The sequence below is a fragment of the Tachyglossus aculeatus genome, chromosome 6 (genome assembly GCF_015852505.1).
Source record: "Tachyglossus aculeatus isolate mTacAcu1 chromosome 6, mTacAcu1.pri, whole genome shotgun sequence".
Classification (NCBI taxonomy): domain Eukaryota; kingdom Metazoa; phylum Chordata; class Mammalia; order Monotremata; family Tachyglossidae; genus Tachyglossus; species Tachyglossus aculeatus.
The window spans coordinates 37,045,383-37,066,558 of NC_052071.1; the positions used below are offsets into that span (position 1 = coordinate 37,045,383).

Sequence of the window (21,176 nt, forward strand, 5' to 3'; positions counted from 1 at the left end):
GGGCAGGAAACCTCTCTACCACCTCTGCTGTACTCTCCCAAGCGCTTAGTACAGTGCTCTGCACACAGTAAGCGCTCAATAAATACCACTGATGATGATATTTCACAGAGACTTGTTGAAAATGCAAAAGACAACTATTCCGCCCCCACCAAAAGAAAACAGACAAGGACAAAAATGCCAACAATCGTATTCAACGGCTTTTCTGGAATTCCTCCACCAAGGGCTGATGGCTTGGGGATTGCTTTCTCTGATAGACCTGTTGGGTTCACAAGATGCCCACTCTAACTCACTTCCTTTCCCCGGGAGTAGGGTGCTAAGTAATTCGAATATGATACCTTGTTCATACATAGTCAATCACACTTGACTCTCTCCCCGGTTTGCTCCAGAAAATGGTGCCGGAAACAATTCAGTCTTCATAACCTGGAAAAAGAGGGGGCTGGGCCACGGCTGATCAACTTACCTTCAGTTCTTGGAGTTGATCTGGTTCATAAAGCTGGGCAGAGACGGCCTGAGCCAGAAAGGCATCCAGCTCGTGGCGGTGCAGGATCCGGCCACCGGGCCACTGAATCATATAACTAGAGGAAAGAAGTCCATTAAACCAACCGAGCAAGCGATGACTGCTGCTGCTGAACTGAAATGCCAGTTCAGTAGGGCACCTGCAATCAGCCACGTGAGGCCAAATGAAAATTTCACATGCCCCTCGACTTTCCTCTGCAGAAAGGATCTGACTCCTCAGCTCGTCTGCAAAGCCTCACAGATGAACCTGAGGCCAACCATGCCTGAAATGAGACTGGCACTTTGTCTCTGAATATCCCAGTGAGGGATATTTGTGGAAATGTTGGAAGCCTTTACAGATCTCTAATTTTCTATTTGGGAAACAGGCAAATGCCATTTGGCGGTATTATTACATTCCAACTTCTGTTTGGGCAAAAAAAAGATATCAAGATTCACTAATTGCAGAATAAAGTGACAACCCTTCCCTAATGCTTTTCTTCTTTATTATTCTGTTTCCCAACTCTTCTTCACCACCCAATTTTTCTCCAATATCTCATCAACCACACGTCGGCTCATTTATATGTATCTACACTCTATCTTACCCTCCTGACTTGATTGTTCAGGCTGCGTATTTGGCTCAAACGGCTCTTGTTTTTGCAGTGGCTGGACGCTTATCTTTCCGACCTCTGTCTTAGGTTTCACAATGTTGGGGAGTGTAGTTCCCCACTTCCTTTCTTAAAGCCAGGTCTCACTTGACATTTAAGTTTTCACAAACTGGCAAAAAAGCCCTAAGGTAGTAAGCTCTCTATCTTGGAGACGTGGATAAGCCTCTAGAGGAGGGGTGCTCAGTGTAGAAACAAGACCTAAGACATACATCTATCCACTCTCCAGCACCTCTCTCCTACTACAACCTATACTTTCTCCCCGTGCCAATCAGAAATTGGGCAGGGGGTTGGTTACTTCCACTCCTAATGACGGGGCTGTGCCCCAACCTAAATAAACTGGACTACCCCAGATACCCATTAAAAGTCCCTCCCAGTTTAAGTATTCAATGACTGAACAGGAACTAGATTCTCAACGAGAGAAACTGGAACAGAGAGCAAAATGCTTGTTGTCCCTTTTAGAAGGTGGCCATTGAGTCAGTCACCTGGGCTGCTTCCCAAAGTGGTAAATTCAAAGCCTGCAAGTCAATAGACACAAGGGGAAAAATTAACCGGATAATCCATGCTACAATTTGGACCCTGGTCAGCTATCAAAGTAGAGAGCTTTTTGCTTCAATCTGCTGGAAAAATTCTGTTAAGATGTTCAAATATATAGAAAAATGAAAGAGACAAGCCCAGAATTCCTTTAAATGTTGTAAAATGTTAATATTTTGTATTACTGCTCCCTGACAGAGAAGATAGGAGGAGTTCTTAGGAACGAACTCACTATCTTCAACCTCGAGGCAAGGGAGCAGGGAATGTCAAAATCTGAATTAGTCCTTGGCACACTGTAAGAACGTGGTAAACATTTTCATCTTGGCAAGAACAGGGTTGAGAATTTGGTGGATCATGTACTCCTCATATTTTTTAGTCTGAATACCAGATATCTGCTAAAGTGCTTCAGACTCCACTCTGATTAAATTAAAGGATGAGGTACATTTGACTTAAGTTTACCTCAGTAGAAGAAATGGGGAAAAGTTTCTTCCTGGACCGTGCCAAACTGCACTTTATAAAAGAGACCTTGTCTTACTGACCCCCCCGTCTAATCTGCATGAGCACCTTATCGATACATATTATTACAAGCCTCCCTTGACACGATCTTTCTTTCTCCTTTTCCAGAGGCAGCAAATGATCATACTTTTCTTCTCAAAGGCCCAAGCAGCCGCAGGAACCCAACCCAAAAGCTCACAACTCAACCAGCCTCTAATGTCACCACCTGGAACCCCAGGTGGCTTTTGCTTGGCACCACCCTGCCCAGGTGCCCACGTTAGAAATCACCCCGATGCTTTGCATGACGACTAGCCTCTCTGCCTCACAAACACCCTCTTAGGAAAATCTACGAGGAGATCAAGGGGCAAGACTCTCTGTACCCTCTCTTACCGGAGAACACAGCACATAAGCAGCAAGTGAGTGGGCACATTGGCCGGGTTGAGCATGCTAGGCGTGTCTGACTTCATGCAAGCCAAGAAGGCCCTCATTCTTCTGTTTTTGTCCTCCACAGCTTTGCCTAACCAAAGCTTCTTGAGGTTGGGGCAGGTCCACTCCCGGAAGGTCAGCGCAGACACCAGCTCAGGTGTTTGTGGAGATTTTCCTTTGTAGGCAGACCACTCTTTCAGGATTATGGGAGGAACTACAAATCAGAGACAAACAGACCAATGCAGAAGTGACTCAGAAGGTTGGGGAATCTCAGGACTATTCCTGAGCCAGTCTTCATCAATCAGTCATACTAACAGCGCCGAGCACTGTACTCACCGCTTCAGAGAGTACAACCTAACAGCGTTAGTAGACATGTTCCCTGCCCACAACAAGCTTACAGTCTTGAGTGTGCTCCAACTCATTCACACATCTTAATTCTACCTTACCCCTAAAGGCCCCCCCGCCCCAGCCTCTCAAAACTTGTATATAAAATCAACTACGAATGACTGCTATTAATGCAAAGGATTCTCAAAAGGGTGTTCTGCCCAGGGACGCAGTCAGAAAGAGCTAGTTTTAAAGCTGAGAGAGGGAGTACTGGGCTAAAGCGGGCCTGTCTGAACGGGCACGCGCCAACGCTTCAGGCTCTGAAACAGGTGGGAGGTCGGGATTCCTGCTCTTACCTTCTACAGGGATCCGCCTGCGGATGGCAAGGCGTTCCAGTCTCCTCTGGGTCTCGGCCAGGCTGAAAAGGACGCCGTATACGTACTGACGGGCTGTTCGAAACAGGATGGCGGCTGGGGGGAGTTCTGTATTGCACTCATCCTCAATACACACAGGAATCTTAATCTCACCCTGAAAAGAAGAGAAGCCTGTGAATTAAGCACCCCCATCCGTCAGTCAGAATTCAGGGCTTCTCCAAAGTCATTGGAATCAGGGACGGTTCTCTGGCTGGGGGAGGGCAAGGCACAACGGTAGCCGGATCTCAGACTTCTCCGGGTTATATGACGATGGGTTCTGAAGGAAAAGGTTCGGATTCTGACAACTCACTTTGCTCCAACTTCTGTGGGGTCACCGGGAGCTGCCCCCAACTATGACCGCTCAGGGCTGGGTCACGGTCACATCCGTTCTGGGAGGGCTATTTCAGTCTATAATACAGAGGCTTGAATTGTCCAGGCTGACGGAAAATGACTCCCAACGATATTCTTTGTTTCCAAAATATCGTATCAGTTTAGTTGGGGGAAGGGAAAATACGCAAGGCTTGGCCCTGAAGCGTTTCTAGTGGACGGATTATGAGGCAAGGTCGGCTTCAGAGAGGCCCTGGTAAAAGGGGGAGCACGTGCGTTCAGCAGGGACGGGTTCTCGTCCTGGAATGTTCCCAGCTCACATCCCTGGAATCATCCAAGCCGAAAGGACTGGCCAGTTCCCTCTATGGCCAGTATTAAGGCTTTCCCATCAGTCAGTCCTTGTTCCCTTGAAGAGGCATGGCTTAGAGAAGCAGTGTGGCTCAGTGGAAAGAGCCTGGGCTTTGGAGTCAGAGGTCATAGGTTCAAATCCGGGCTCAGCCAATTGTCAGCTGTGTGACTTTGGGCAAGTCACTTAACTTCTCTCTGCCTCAGTTACCTCATCTGTAAAATGGGCATTAAGACTGTGAGCCCCACATGGGACAACCTTACCACCTTGTATCCCCATAGTGCTTAGAACAGTGCTTTGCACACAGTAAGCGCTTAACAAATACCATCATTATTATTATTAGTGGATAGAGCATGGGCCTGGGAATCAGAAGGACCTGGGTTCTAATCCCACGCTCTGTCACACGTTTGCTGGGTGACCTTGGGCAAGTCTCATAACTTCTCTGGGCCTCATTTACCTCATCTGCAAAATGGGGATTAAGAGCATTGAGTCCCTGGTGGGACAGGGACTGTGTCCACCCTGCTTAATTTGTATCTACCTCAGCTCTTGGAACAGTGCTTGGCGTATAACAAAGCGCTTAGCAAGTACCATTATTATTATTATTCCTTTTTAAGATATCTCTTAACCCTGAGTTCCTAGCAGTCCAGAAGAGTTAACTGCTCCCAAACCCCAAGAGACCCAGCACAAGAGGGGCCCTTCGCCTCCTTGCTGGAAGGTCAGCAGCCCATCAGGATGTTTAATCCTGCAGTCCTACAAGCAGGAGGTGCCTCGACAGCATAAGACAAGACAAGACTACGAGCAGAGGGCGGGACTGCTGGTTTCCCCTCTCACCTTAGTGAGGACATGGTAGATATAAGGGTACATCAGTCCCCTCCGGTGCCTGTGTTCAGCAACTCGCAAGACTTCGGGGGCTACCAGCGGCAGAGGCGGAGTGGTGATGTCCATGTGGTTTCGCGTCGCCATGGACAGCAGAGATGGGATGTGGGGCTCGGCATTGCCCAGGTTAGCATCCGAGTCGCCAGCGCTGACCGGCTGCACCCAGCCTTGGGGCACTTTGTCGCCGCTGGGATCCTCCCACCCGGGCTTGTGCTGCAGCGCCTCTGAGATGTGACTAAGCAATTTAGAAAAAGAAAGCGTGGGAGAGAAAGAAAGGGAGGGAGTTGATAAGCTCTCTCAACTCCATTCCCTACAAACCTCTCAAGCCTTCCAAACACCGGTCCGAGCCAGGAATCAGCACCGGGTCCCGGGCATGACCTTCATCAGTAGCCACAGTTGTCCTTTATTGCTTAACTCAATCAACTCAAATTAAAGCCTGCATCCGGCCAAACCTGAGGGCAGTGAGCCAGAACTCCTGCCATTTCTTCTCATTTTCTGCTCTTCAGCCCTGAGTGTACTCTCATCAACGAAGCCTCCAGGCACCCTGAATAACACTCATCACTACCATCGACTTCAGCATTTACTGACCATCTGTTTTGGCAGAGCACCGCACTGGGAGCATGGGAATAAACTACTGAAATAAAAAACTCGGTGCCTGCTCTTGAGGAGCTTACAATGTAACCGGGGAGACGACGGGGCATAAATGACCAAACAAACACTATGCAAAAGAGTAAGAGGACAGACACAAATGATCAAACTAATTAATTAAACAGATACATACAGGGGGGTGCTAATTAGGGTGGGCAAAAGGGTTGGGATTAATCAGAGGATGCTTCTTGGGGGAGATGGCTTTTCAAAGGGCTTTGGAGGTGAGGATTTGACGGAGGAGGAATTTCAGTTGTGAGTGAAGAACAATTAGAAGGTTAGCTTGGGAGGGGCGGAGAGGGGGAGCTGCAGTGTGGCGAGAGAAGACAGCAGACAGGTAACTGCTGGCGGACAGCCTTAAAGCCAATGGTTAGAAGTCTGGCTTAACGCATACAGAAATAGGCAGCTATGGGTGGTTTTCAAAGGTCAGGAGGAAGGTACATTCTAAAGACTGTTCTAAGCTGCTAAGAGGAGCTATTTGTAGGATTTGACTGAAGAAGAAGAGAGGCTTGTGGCAGAGGGATCAGTCAAAAGAGGCTGCTACCAAAATTCAGCCAGAAGGTGACAAGGGCTGTGAAATATGAGAGGAAGGATGCGTTTAGGCAAGCTATAGAGACTGACGGGGAGAAGTCAAAGACAGAAGACGAAGACAACGCCGGGACTGAGTGTCTCAGAAAAGAAAAATGGTGATGTTGACAGGAATGGGAAAGTCAGGAGAATTCAGGAGGGCAGTTGCGGAAGTCTGTATCTGGCACACTGAATTTACAGGCCTGGGGGTGGGGTCATCTGTGTAGGACGTTTTGGAGGCAGGAGGAAAGACTGTAGCGCAAATGGAAGGAAAGGGTCGGTGAGAAAGATCTGGGAGTCATCTGGATGGAGGTGGGAGCTGAAATCATGTGAGCGGACTGCCTCTCGGTGAGACAAGTGTGTAGAGTGAGAAGAGTAGAGGACCGGGAACAAAGCCTTCTCCTTGTATTAATGTGTATTTGCTCTTTATTTCACAAGTCCTAAAATGACTTGCATCCTACACAGTCCACAGAAAGAGTCAAAACTCTCATTATCCTTTCCACGTTACTAAGTAATTCTTACTCCTACTCGATATAAGGTACTTCAACCTAAAAATTCATTCTTGACACATGCATATTCGCTTCAACTCTTCTTCCACTCATAACCCTCTTTAGGAAATAGGAGGAGGAAGAAAAACCCATCGGTTTAAAGTAAAAAAAAAAAACCACTTCCCACTTTCCTAGACTTCCCCTGATTTCGGCTCTACCCTCTCCACCTTTCTCCTCACCGCCTCATCCAGGTCCAGAAGGAGCTTAGCTTTAAAACTGCTGAACAGTTTGAAAAATGCTAGGAGGAAAAACTGATTATAATTGGGAATTTAAAGCTAGGGAAAATATCCCAGATTTTCTCACAGTAGGAACTAGGTCAAGCTAGTTGGGGAGAGAATAATGCTTCGACCAGTGAATGAGCTGCTTGTTGCCTCTTGGGTCTTTACCTGGAACCTAATAAATCGGGGGGGAGGCACTTACTTGGAATTACCCCCATTTTGTTCCTCCCCATCAGATGAAGAGGAGGGGGAAGAACCTAGCCCAGAAGGGGGAGAGGCTTTGGAGGTCAGGTGATTGGAAAACTTGGAAGCTGATGAATCATAAGTGACGGACCAATTGGCGAAGGAGCCCCCTTTCAGCACTGGTTCGTCTGGGAAAGCGGGAGGTTCCCCCAAAGGTTGAGAGGAGAAAAGGAAAGCAGAGTTGGGCCCCTGTGGGAAGCTTGAAGGGTACTGCATTTTCGGTGGCATCTGGTGAGGAAACTGAAAGACAAAGCAAACAAAAAATGGTTTTTTTTTATCATTTCCCCAGGCCTTCCAAATGGAAAGCCTCAGTCTGCAAAATGGTACTGACCTCATCCACTAAAACAACAAGGAAGAACAGGGCTACTTTCAACAAATACTATGAATGGGTAAATGAATGAATAAATGAATGAATTAGAGAACGTGGAAGAACCAGGATACGAAATGAGGAGGGGAATACATTTATGTCTAGCCCATGAGTGACGATGACTTCACTACTGAGCATCTTCCTCCCACAGCCAGAATAACTGACCCCTGATCGTGGGGCCAAAAGATCCAAGCAGAATTTTGAAGGAGCCTCGAATGGGAAATCATCCCTAGTTCTAAACTCATCCACTTCCACTCTAACTACACTAGTAAAACATGAGACGCACCATCTACAAAGTCCATTGTTCCAGACTTTGTGATTTTTCAACCCCTGTGATTGTGATTTTTGATTTGGTGAATTTGTGATTTTTCAACCCCTGAGTTTCAACCCCGGTTTCCCAATTGGAACCAGAATGGCGTAAAGGAAAAAAAAAAAAATGACTGGGACGGGAATCTGTGGCCTTACACTCAGGGCCCAGTTATGTCAGTTACTACATGCTCTTGGGAGAAGAATTTAACCTCTTAGACCTCCATTTCCCAGCTGTAAAAAAAGACCAAAAGCCCCTCCTTCCCTATCTCACAGGACTGTTTTGAGAATCAAATGAGATACGTGAAGGCATTTTGTATGTTTATCCGAAGTCTAATAATGGGGATGACTCTATTCCAGAGAAGAGAGTCCAAAGAAGAGAACAAGTTCCCTTTGTCCCCTCTCTTCTTTTCCACATGCAACAGGTTTATCCAGCTATCACACCCACAGGCACTCCTCCATATGGCACTAGGAGCCTGAGAGAACACACAGTGTGCAGCAATATTGTGTAGCAACCGTGCACAGGGGAGAAATACATTCTCTTTCTCCTTTCTTCATGACAATGAAAAGTCCAATACGGCGTTCCTTTACAGACTTATTTCTAACCCTTTTTCCCCAGTGAGGAGACAAGAACCACTCATAATAAAAAGAATAATAACTGTGGCAATTGTTAAGCAATTACTACGTGCCAAGCACGGTACGAAGCGCTGGGGTAGATGTCAGATAATCAGGTCAGACACAATCTCTCTTCCAAATGGGGCTCACAGTCTACATAAGAAGAGATCAGGTATTTATTAATAATAATAATGATGGTATTTATTGAGTGCTATGTGCAAAGCACTGTTCTAAGTGCTGGGGAGGTTACAACGTGATCAGGTTGTCCCACGGGGGTGCTCACAGTCTTCATCCTCATTTTACAGATGAGGTAACTGAGGCCCAGAGAAGTGAAGGGACTTGCCCAAAGTCACACAGCTGACAATTGGCAGAGCTGGGATTTGAACCCATGACCTCTGCCTCCAGAGCCCGTGCTCTTTCCACTGAGCCACACTGCTTCTCTTTAATCCCCCATCTTACAGATAAGGAAACTCAGGCCCCAGAAAAGCTAAGTGACTTGCTAACAGTGTTAAGAGAGAAGTTAAGAGAAGCAGTGTAGTGGAAAGAACATAGATGAACCTGGAAGTCATGGGACTTGAGTTCTAAATCCAGTTCTGCCACTCGTCTGCTGTGTGACGCTGGGCAAGTCGCTTAACTTCTCTGTGCCTCAGTTTCCTCAACTGTAAAATGAGGGCTAAAGCCTACTCCCTCCTAGCCTGTGAAGCCCATGTGGGACAGGGTCCACGTCCAACCTGATTATCTTCTAACTACTCCAGCATCTAGTAGAGTATTATTATTCTGATAATAATAATAATAATATTACTTGTCCAGGGTTATGATTGGCATAACCGGAGTTAGGACCCAGGTCCTCTGACTCCGAGACCTGTGCTTTTTTCCACTAGGCCACGCTGCATCTCTAAGCAGATTGAGGTTTGCCAATAACCAGACACGTATGGCATTAAGTGAGTGAACTATCTGAACATAAAAACAAAAATAAAACTGCTCTGGTAGCACGATCCCATGTTAAGTGGCGCAGTCTCTTCCCTGGCTCCAGTGCTCTGATGATTACTTACCATTGGCTTTCCACCAGGGACACCTCCCATTTGATTGCGAGGAAGGGGTGGAACTCCAAACTGACTGGGCCCATACCCTGGATCCAAGAGAAAGGGCTCAGCTTCAGTAAAAAACGCCACCAACATACAGCATTGCCAGCCCCTTCCCCGAGAGTAACTACTCCACACGTGGTTTCCAAAATAATTTTTTCTTCTCTCCCACTGAGTGCTCAAAAACTTGTGGATTTAGGACGCAGAAGCACTTCACCGAGTTTGAATGAAAGGCCCGGCACCCACTACACTGGCGGCCTTGAAGGCGAGTGGCCGGTGCTTTCGGAACTACCGCATTCTCTGGCTCTTTCCCCCGTAAGGACAAACTGTAGGGTGATTTTCTGGAAACCATATTGAGAGGCGGGCTGAAATCAAACTGATCTCCGGATTATTTGTGAGAAAGGTACAGAAAAATCCAGTGACCCCCATTTCCGCCTCTCCCAACAAGAGGTGTTGAAGAGAGTTGGAGGAAGGATGCTGGAGGGAACAGGGGCGCAGCTCTGACTATAGGAAAACTCACCTAAAAATGGTGATGGGCCCATGGGCAGTGGGCGGAGTTTGGTTGCAACTGAATAGTACTCAACTGCTTTCTTGAATCGCTCGATTTTATCTTCCATCCTAGACTGGATAGCAAAACTAAAAAGGTTCAGAAGGGGAAACTTAAAACAAAATGTATTTTACTTTATACATACTTGGGTTCTGAAGTAAAGGTACTGCGCCTTCATAAATAAAGATCTTTGGCTCATTAACCAGTAGATTACAAATCAGAAAAATGCCCCCCACCACCAGGATAAGGGAAATATCTGATCTGAGCATGTTGACAGTCCAGAATGATTCTGATCATGTAAGCTTTTAACCTAAAAGACCCACAGTAAATCATCTAACATCAAAAAGAGGGAGGGTTTGGGGATGTGGGAACAGATGGATTTTTTTTTTATTCTCTTTTCCTCAGAATAAGGGGGGAAAGGGTAATACATTAAACAAAAAGCTAACGTGCCAATAAGGATGGAACAAAGTGAAGAGAGAGAAGCAGCAGAAAAGAAGGAAACTTAAGCAGAACAAAAGAAACTGGAGGAACAGAAAAAAGACTGGATGAAAACTAGAGAGGGAGGAAGGACCAAAAGAAGTGATACACTTTCCTTGGGGCAGCTGCTCTTGCTGAATAATGTGTTAGATGAGTGACAGGTGGGACCTGGAGGTGACTTTGGCTCACCTGTGACTGTTTGAAAACATCTTTCCCAATTCTATCCAGGTTCGAGGGATCTTTAATAGAACTGACGTACTCAGAGACTGCTTTGATGACAACATCACAGGGTGGTAGAACCAACTGGTGTGCGCGGACCTAGAAAGATGTTAAAAAGTGGGTGAATAGTTCGCATCCAAGACAGGCTAAGGAAAAGAAAGTCCTCTGGCACATGAAATAATAATAATAATAATAATGTTGGTATTTGTTAAGCACTTACTATGTGCCAAGCACTGTTCTAAGCGCTGGGGTAGATACAAGGTAATGAAATTGTCCCACATGGGGCTTACAGTCTTCACCCCATTTTACAGATGAGGGAACTGAGGCCCAGAGAAGTGAAGTGACTTGCCCAAGGTCACACAGCAGACATGGGGTGGAGTCGGGATTCGAACCCATGACCTCTGACTCCAAAGCCCGGGCTCTTTCCACTGAGCCACGCTGCTTCATAACCACGAAAGGAGTGTTTTTACAATGGGTGAAAGAAATCAACTCCCACGAACCCACTGAGCTAGTGAATGACAGACTTGAATCCTCCTCTTTGGGAAATCAATCAATTGTATTTATTGAGCTCCTACTGTTTGCAGGGAACTGTACTAAGTGCTTGTGAAAGAACACTACAACAGAATTGGTCTATCCCTGCCAACAAGGAGCTTTATTTTATTTTGTTAGTATGTTTGGTTTTGTTCTCTGTCTCCCCCTTTTAGACTGTGAGCCCACTGTTGGGTAGGGACTGTCTCTATATGTTGCCAACTTGTACTTCCCAAGCACTTAGTACAGTGCTCTGCACACAGTAAGCGCTCAATAAATACGATTGATTGATTGATTGACAGATACTAAACTAGATCCCGACGGGGGTCGGGGGGACAAATAGAATAGAAAAGGCCCTGGATGAAGCACACTACCTTTAATGATGCCAGAGGGTGATCCGGTCCCAAAAGGCTCCAGTGAAAAGCAGCCAGATCTTCATCTGGGAGAATGTGGTTACCTAGAAAGTACAGTCTCCATTTATTCATGATAGATGAGGGATTTATTCCCGGTGGCGTGTCTGCCATTTCATTCTACAGTCTACCAAAATATTAGGCCAGGAAAAGGAGAGGTGACAACCAAACACATTTCCAGGACTATGGCTGCTTTTAAAAATAGATCCCAATCCAGATTGAGCTTTCAGAAGCAAAAAGCAGAGCCTGGGGCTGGGAGACAAGACTGGCCTCAACTCAACAGCTCTTGCGCCCAAACTAATCTAAAGAAAGATGTGAAACACTGGGGGAAAAACAAAGCCAGTGGTCCTCAAAGATAGCTCATCAAACCACAGCTGAAAACTATCCTTTACAATGAACAGATTACGCTACATCAGCTTTCTACAACGCTTTAGACATTTCATATCAAAAAACAAACCAAAAAAAAAAGGGCTCAGCACACTCTGAGGGGGTCCCACTTGAAATCAAGTGTTCGAGAGCGTTGAAATTTGGTTGCAGATGACGCTGCTGAGGGGAAATCAAGAAAGGGGTAGAAGAGGAACAATTTCTATTGTCTCCTCTGAACAGCGTTTGAGCTAACTTGGTTTTTCTCGTCCATGTTCCCAGCACTTCCTTCCCCACCATACCTACCCAACAAGGCAGCAAATATGGGGAAATTAATCCGCTTCAGACCCAACTGCTTGGCCACCTCTTGCATGAGGAACTGGTTGGTTGTGAGGTTCTTCCCATTCCAGCTCAACTTCAGTGCATGGGAACTGTAATACGATGGGATGTTGCAGAGGGCATACTCAGAATCGTGGGCAAGAAGCCCGTGGAATCCATGCTCCCGAAAGAAAGCTACCACTTCTAAGTGATGGTCCTCCAGGCTCTGGAAGACCTAAAAAAGAAGAAGAGGTGCACAGGTCGGTCAGAGGAGGGTGGCTCTTCCTGGCTCAAATGAAAAGAAGACTACCGAGAAGAATTTCCAAATTTGGTGTACAAAAACAAAAGAACACAAGAAATACCATCACTGGCTTAGACGTATGGTTCATTCGGCTCCGAATTCTGCTTCCAACAGGGCCAATAAAGGCTGCTTGGAGGGATAGACCATCTTTGCCAGCCATTTCAACCGTTACAGAAATATGATCATATTATATACCATATATTATACTGTTGAGAGGAGCATGACCTAGTAGTGGAAACAGCAGGGGCCTGGAAGTAAGAAGACTTGGGTTCTAATCCCTGCTCCACCACATACCTCCTGTGTGACCTCAGGCAAGTCACTGAAGTTCTCTGTGCCTCACTTCTCTCATCTGCAAAATGGGGATTCAATACCTGTTCTCCCTCCTCCTTAGACTATGAGCCCCATGTGAGGCTTGATTATCTTTTATCTACCCAAATGCTTAGTACAGTGCTTGAGACTACAGTGATTTAAACATTTCATATCATATCATTTCATAATAAGAGCTTAACAAATGCCACAATTATTATTATTATTGTCATCCTTAATTTTTTTGTCTAAATTTGTAACTTTCCCTTGAGTATCCCATTGAGAACACCTCAATGATGAATTGAACAGACCCACACTTGAGCTTGATGATAGCTTCGCTTGAATAACTTCCCTTGGAATAATAATAATGATGATGGCATTTATTAAGCGCTTACTATGTACAAAGCACTGTACTAAGCGTGGGGAGGTTACAAGGTGATCAGGTGGTCCCATGGGGGGGGCTCACAGTCTTAATCCCCATTTTACAGATATGGTAACTGAGGCCCAGAGAAGTGAAATGACTTGCCCAAAGTCACACAGCTGACAATTGGTGGAGCCGGAATTTGAACCCATGACCTCTGACTCCAAAGCCCGAGCTCTTTCCACTGTGCCACGCTGCTTCTCTAATGGAAATCAATCTAGTGGAAGTCAATCAATGGTATTTATTGAGCATTCACTATGTGCAGCTCACTCAATTCCATGTTTACTAACCCCAGTATGAGGACATGTTTCCTCTTGTCAGTTTTCAAGCTACCACTTTCGAGCACACAACGTTTCTCACGCTGCCCACACCCATCGTGACTTGTGCATTTTAACTGTGTCCCTAATCAGACTTCCTCTTTCCAGATTGAATCAATCAATCTTATTTATTGAGCACTTTCTGTGTGCAGAGCACTGTACTAAGCGCCTGGGAAGTACAAGTTGGCAACATATAGAGACGGTCCCTACCCAACAGTGGGCTCACAGTCTAGAAGGGGGAGACAGAGAACAAAACCAAATATATTAACAAAATAAAATAAATAGAATAGATAGGTACAAGTAAAATAAATAAATGAATAGAGTAATAAATATGTACAACCATATATACATTTATACAGGTGCTGGGGGGAAGGGAAGGAGGCAAGGCGGGGGGGGATGGAGAGGGGAAGGAGGGGGAGAGGGAAGAGGGGGCTCAGTCTGGGAAGCGCTTAGTACAGTGCTCTACACACAGTAAGCGCTCAATAAATACAATTGATTGATTGATTGATTGGGAAGGCCTCCTGATTGAAGATTGAAGAGCCCTACCCTAATCTTCCAATCTTGTCCATCCCCTGATTTTCTTGCGGGTTCTCCTCTACTACGTAATTACTAAAACTTCCTACATTCAAAAGCAAGTTGAATGCTGAGAAGCAATGTGGCCTAGTGGAGAGAGTTTGGGCTTGGATGTCAGAAGGACCTTGTTCTTCTTATCCCGGCTCCACCACTTGTCTGCTGAGTGACCCTGGGCAAGTCTCTTGACTTCTCTGTTCCTCAGTTACCTCCCCTGTAAAATGGGGATTAACAGTGTCTGACAAATACTAAGCACTTAACAAATACCATTTAAAAAAAATCCAAAACTGCCTGCCGTATTTCAGGTGTGGGTGTACCATTTATTCAATCGTACTTATTGAGCACTTACTGTGTGCATAGCATCATCATCATCATCATCATCGATCGTATTTATTGAGCGCTTACTGTGTGCACAGAACTGTACTAAGCGCTTGGGAAGTCCAAGTTGGCAACATATAGAGACAGTCCCTACCCAACAGTGGGCTCACAGTTTAAGAGGGGGAGACAGAGAACAAAACCAAACATACTAACAAAATAAAATAAATAGATTGGGAAAGCAAAACTATGCCTTCTGCTTTACTTTCTACCCCTTTCCTGATCATGTTCAGCATCTGATTAACTTTTTAAACTGACACTGAACCTTAAACCAACAATGATATATGGACTCCCCCTTTTAGACTGTGAGCCCACTGTTGGGTGGGGACTGTCTCTATATGTTGCCAACTTGTACTTCCCAAGCGCTTAGTACAGTGCTCTGCACACAGTAAGCGCTCAATAAATACGATTGATTGATTGATATGGACTGGAGTGGAGAAGCTAGGACGCTGCGAGGCAGAACTACTAGAGGGGAATGCTATTCCCCAGAAGTAGGATATACTCCCTAAATAGGCAGTGTGGCTTAGTGGGAAAAGCTCATGACTGGGAGCCAAGAGACCTGGGGTTTAGTCCCCACACTGCCACTGGTTTGCTATGTCATCATGGGCAGGTCACAACCTCTCCGGACCTCAGTTTCCTCCTCTGTAAAATGGGGATAAGGTCAATTGTGAGTCCCGTGGGAAGCAGGGATTGTGTCCGATCTGATAACCCTGAATCTACCAGTGCTGAGTGCAGAGTAACCCCATACTACATACTCTTATTATGATTCATTCGTTCAATCAATCAATCGTATTTATTGAGCGCTTACTGTGTGCAGAGCACTGTACTAAGCGCTTGTGAAGCACAAGTTGGCAACGTATAGAGACAGTCCCTACCCAACAACGGGCTCGTAGTCTAGAAAAGGGAGACAGACAACAAAACAAAACAAGCGGACAGGTGTCAAAACCGTCAGAATAAATAGAATTATAGCTATATGCACATCATTAATAAAATAGAGTAGTAAATATGTACAAGTAAAATAAATAAAGTAATAAATATGTATAAATATATACAAGTGCTGTGGGGAGGGGAAGGGGGCAGGACAGTGGGAGGGAGGGGGGCAATGGGGAGGGGCGGAGAGGAGAAAGGGAGTTCAGTCTGGGAAGGCTTCCTGGAGGAGGTGAGCTCTCAGTAGGGCTTTGAAGGGAGGAAGAGAGCTAGCTTGGCGGATGAGTGGAAGGAGGGCATTCCGGGCCGGGTGTCGACGATGGGACAGGCGAGGACGACGCACAGTGAGGAGGTCAGTGGCAGAGGAGAGGAGGGTGTGGGCTGGGCTGTAGAAGGAGAGAAGGGAAAGTGAGGTAGGAGGGCGAGGTGATGGACAGCCTTGAAGCTGACAGTGAGGAGTTTTAGCTTGATGCATAGATTTACAGGCAACCACTGGAGATTTTTGAGGAGGGGAGTGACATGCCCAGAGCGTTTCTGTAGAAAGATAATTCGGGCAGCAGAGTGAAGTACAGACTGAAGAGGGGAGAGACAGGAGGATGTGAGATCAGAAAGGAGGCTAATGCAGTAATCCAGTGGGGATAGAATGAGAGATTGAACCAGCAGGGTAGTGGTTTGGATGGAGAGGAAAGGGCGGATCTTGGTGATGTTGTGGAGGTGAGACTGGCAGGTTTTGGCGACGGATTGGATGTGTGGGGTGAATGAGAGAGCGGAGTCAAAGATGACACCAAGGTTGCGGGCTTGTGAGACGGGAAGGATGGTAGTTCCGTCTACAGTGAAAGGAAAGTGAGGAAGAGGACAGGGTTTGGGAGGGAAGATAAGGTGGGAGCTCAGTCTTAGACATATTGAGTTTTAGATGGTGGGCAGACATCCAGATGGAGATGTCCTGAAGGTAGGAGGAGATACGAGCCTGGAGGGAGAGAGAACGGGCAGAGATGTAAATTTGGGTGTCATCAGCATAGAGATAACAGTTGAAGCCATGGGAGCAAATGAGTTCCCCAAGAGAGTGAGTATTGGGAACAGAAGGGGACCAAGAACTGACCCCTGAGGAACCCCTACAGTAAGGAGATGGGAGGAGGAGCCTGCAAAGGAGGCTGAGAATCATTAGGAATCCAATTTCTTCTGCATATTGAGGACCCTGCCCAAGTCTTTCTGTGTTCAGGTAAAACACCTTTTCTTGGTTAACCTCACCTCAGGGCATGAACGTCTGACATAAAGTCCTTTAACTTTAGATTTCCCAGGCAACAGGGAACATTCTCTGTTATCTAGCTTCCAAAGTAGACCTCTGTTAGATGTGCAAATTCCTTTAAATAAACACAGACCCTGTTTTTAAGATCTAGCTTCAGCCTGTGTGCTTGCCACCTTTCGTTATATTGCCCCCTACACTTTCAGCTCGTCCTCTTGACTGTGAGCTCCTTTTGGACAGGGAAGTGACTTGCCCAAAGTCACAAAGCTGACAATTGGCGGAGCTGGGATTTGAACCCATGACCTCTGACTTCAAAGCCCGTGCTCTTTCCACTGAGCCACGCTGCTTCTCAATGACAGGCACGGTTTATTACTGTAAATTTCCAGTCCACAGATAGATATTTTTGAAGAAATTCAATGAGGTGATGAGGCACAGTCTGAAATACCCTGGAAAGACAGCAAGAGAGATGAGGGCAAGATGATGCCTTCCCCAGCAAATTCAAACCTAAAATTATGGGGAAGTTTCCCGCTGACCCACGGTCAGGGTCTAACTAATGTTGGGCTCAGTTTTCCAGACCAACCAAAACAGCGCTTTCAGGATGCTCTTCACCTTTACAACTCCATATTATTTTGGTCTTAAGTTATTTGAAGCTTAGTGGAAATGGCCCGGGCTTGGGAGTCAGAGGTCACGGGTTCTAATCCTGGCTCCACCACTTGTCAGCTGTGTGACTTTGGGCAAGTCACTTAACTTCTCTGGGCCTCAGTTACGTCATCTGTAACATGGGGATTAAGACTGTGAGCCCCACGTGGGACAACCTGATTACCTTGTATCTACCCCAGCTCTTAGAACAGTGCTTGGCACATAGTAAGTGCTTAACAAATACCAACATTATTATTATTATTATTATTTACTTCCTTTTCATCTCTCTGCCGTTTACTGATTACGCAGAGCACATCCCCATGAGCAACCTGGATTTTTCCTTTGGAATATATGGGTTTTTCCTAGTACACTGCTCTGCACACTGTAAGCGCTCAGTAGATACCACTGACTGATCGACTGATCAAAGTAAGGTCCACAAGAGACCTCTGGTAAAACAGTGGCCTCCACCACTGCTACTTTTCTTAGTCACTATCAGGAAGGGAGCGTCGCCTGCAGTCTTGGCTATTTTTAGTCAGGCCACACTCCCATTCTAAAAATGCTGAGCATCTCCAGGGGCCTAGGTCTCCTCTTCCATCCCCGAAAGTGGCCTGGAAGAGCCTTGATCAAGTCTCCAGTTTGGAAGGTTTGAAGATCACTGAAGTACCTGTTAATAAATAACTGAGGTGTCAAATGAAAAAAGTAGATATACATGTTATTCCATGATTTCATAATTAACAGGACCTAAAAGATACTTTGTAAATGGGACTCTGTAGCCTGACGGAGGGAGCATTTTTACACATAATGTAGTCCAGGCGCATTCTGCCTACTTCACCTAAGGCTGAGCAGGTAGACGGAGAGACAACAAGATGGCAATGACTGATGTCGGCTATTTTAAAGAAAACACAAAGCCAGAATCATCTTCTCTAGCCCCAGCTAACACAGAATATGCACAAGGAGGCCCTCGACAACAACAATAATAATAATAATAATAGAATTTGTTAAGCGCTACTATGTTCCAAGCACTGTTCTAAGCGCTGAGGTAGATACAAAGTCATCAGTTTGTCCCACGAGGGGCTCACAGTCTTAATCCCCACTTTGCAGATGAGGTAACTGAGGCCCAGAGAAGTGAAGTGGCTTATAACCAAGGTCACACAGCAGACAAGTGGCCGAGCCGGGATCAGAACCCACGACCTCCGACTCCCAAGCCCAGGCTCCTTCCACTAAGCCACGCTAATTAATTTACTGGCTTCTTCCACCCCAGACTCAGGGCTAGGGAACTGACTGTCCAGGCAAAATGGGTCAACCGGGTTTCCAACCTCAAAACCCATTCATCCAGAAGGGTAAAAGTTCAGTAGCATTTTTACATCAGCGCACATAAATAAGGAGAAACACAAATGAGCTTTAAAGAACAAAAAAAAAAAGGTCTGAAATTCTCAGACACCCTCTAAACTTCTTCTAATTTTTAATTATCAATTTATAGAGTGGAGAAAATTCTATGATCCATTTTCTAGCTATGAGCAATGAATCAAAGGAAGGTAAATTTAGAGCCAAAGGCCCCTTTTGGTTTGTCCTTAAAAGCAATGAAAGCATTTTAATTAACACACAATTCCTTTCCGGGCTGGGTGGTCTCCTGAGAGTTTCAACCCCAGCAGAACACAGTCAACAAAGCATTTCAACTGACTTCAAATAGCACCTTTCCAGAGATCACTCCACTGAGGAAACATCTCAAAGCTCACACCTCCCCACTTTTACCCTGTATATATGTATACATGTTTGTACATATTTATTACTCTATTTATTTTTTACTTGTACATATCTATTCTATTTTGTTAGTATGTTTGGTTTTGTTCTCTATCTCCCCCTTTTAGACTGCGAGCCCACTGTTGGATAGGGACTGTCTCTATATGTTGCCAACTTGTACTTCCCAAGCACTTAGTGTGCACTCTGCAAGCAGTAAGCGCTCAATAAATACGATTGATTGATTGATTTTACTTTCACTCTAAGCCAAATGTGGAAACCCAGTCCCCTTCATCCTCCAAGATTAATGATTTAAACTGCCTGACTAGCACCATTTGAGTCCACTGTTGGGTAGGGACTGTCTCTATATGTTGCCAAATTGTACTTCCTGAGCACTTAGTACAGTGCTCTGCACATAGTAAGCGCTCAATAAATACGACTGATGATGATGATGATGATGATGAAATTCATTTTAGCAGAGCAAAAGAAACTTCACTTTATCAGCCAAAGACATTAGTGATGGACAGAGGTATCATGGAGGAGAAATTTCATCCATCGGTGGTATTTACTGAGTTTGGTCTGGTGCATAGAAGTGTACTAAGCGCTTGTGGATGAATACCACTTAGAAATTGTGAACTCAAAAATCCCCATTTCAGACTAATTGTCCAACCATAACAAAATGATGGGAGATGAAATAATTTTGAACAGTGGACCATGATGTTCTCTGTTGTCCGTGTACCAATGCCAGTCTGGTCTACATAGGCCTCTGGGCAAATTTAGGAAGAGTCTTTCCTTCCACCTTACCGCTCTATAACTGTCTCTGAGCCAAGGAGCTGCCCCAAGCCAGGTAGGAGAGCAGCATCGGGCAAATAAAGAACCTTCTGCTCCCCAAACTTCCTCCCACCCAGCCTGCCACCACTCACATGTTCTTTCTGGGATTTGCAGGAAGAATTTTGGAACCAACCTTATTCTGCCGAGTATCAATCTTTCTCCATCTTCACCACATGATCCTCCAAACCTTTCAAAGCTGGAAAAGGAGAGAAAACCCTTTCCCCCTCTAATCTCTGCAAGGGGCGTGAACCTCCATGAGCCCCCTCACCCCCACCTTCCACTTCCATTTCCAAGGAACACTTTTATCAAGTACTTTCATCACCACTTTTAACAAGTTTTTGCCAACTTGTACTTCCCAAGCGCTTAGTACAGTGCTCTGCACACAGTAAGCGCTCAAAAAATACGATTGATTGATTGATTGATTGATTGAAGTAGAGAGCACTGACTGACATCTACAGACACACACCATTTAATAGTTAAATCTCACCCTAAAACTACTGGCTCCGAGAATGCCTTCTCTGTGGCCTTATTTATTAGTTTTCTGAAACAGCAGAACTAAGTTCTTGAAATAGTGTGCCATTTCCTCAGGGTCTTTTTAGGGTGGAGATTTTTCCACCTCCACTCCCCCCAAAATATCCCAATACAAGGTCCAAGACAACAAAAATGCAGAATTCACTTTCCTTGGTTTTGATGGTTCTTAAGTGGCTGATACTTAATAATAAGTCACTTAACTCCTCTGTGCCTCAGCTACCTCATCTGTAAAATAGAGATGAGAACTGTGAGCCCCATGTGGGACGTGGACTGTGTCCAACCTAATTAATTAGCTTGTATCTACCCTAGTGTTTAGTATAATTCTTGGCACGTACTAAGTGCTTAACAAATACCATTTTAAGAATCATAATAATGCCAGGCTGTAAAGGCTAAAAAGCCTTAGTGCCCGCCCATGGTTATAGTAGGAAATCAGCAAGGTACGATAGGAGGGGGCAAGCTGATTGAGTTTTTTTAAAACCGGTGGTAAAGAGTTTCTGTGTGATGCGGAAGTGGATGGGTGACCATTGGAGGTTTTTGAGGAGTGGGGAGATGTGGACTGAACAGTTTATCAGAAAAACGATCGGGGCAGCAGACTGAAGAAAAGACTGGGCTGGGGAGCAACAGAAG

General features: G+C 45.5%; 1 protein-coding gene across 2 annotated transcripts in view; it reads right to left on the bottom strand.

Moving 5' to 3' along the window:
- The window catches only part of FAM120C (family with sequence similarity 120C), a 49,677-nt gene that overhangs the window by 11,596 nt on the left and 16,905 nt on the right, over nt 1-21,176 (bottom strand). Inside the window, exons 2-11 of one of the 2 annotated variants that reach the window (XM_038748246.1) lie at nt 12,340-12,586; nt 11,635-11,717; nt 10,703-10,831; nt 10,010-10,112; nt 9,460-9,536; nt 7,211-7,359; nt 4,854-5,133; nt 3,293-3,464; nt 2,577-2,826; nt 461-575 (exon numbers count right to left, since the gene is read on the bottom strand). In XM_038748246.1, coding sequence (XP_038604174.1) covers nt 461-575; nt 2,577-2,826; nt 3,293-3,464; nt 4,854-5,133; nt 7,211-7,359; nt 9,460-9,536; nt 10,010-10,112; nt 10,703-10,831; nt 11,635-11,717; nt 12,340-12,586 — 1,605 coding nt within the window. Of the gene's footprint in view, nt 1-460; nt 576-2,576; nt 2,827-3,292; nt 3,465-4,853; nt 5,134-7,078; nt 7,360-9,459; nt 9,537-10,009; nt 10,113-10,702; nt 10,832-11,634; nt 11,718-12,339; nt 12,587-21,176 lie in introns of both variants that reach the window. The other variant, XM_038748245.1, reaches the window with a different exon arrangement.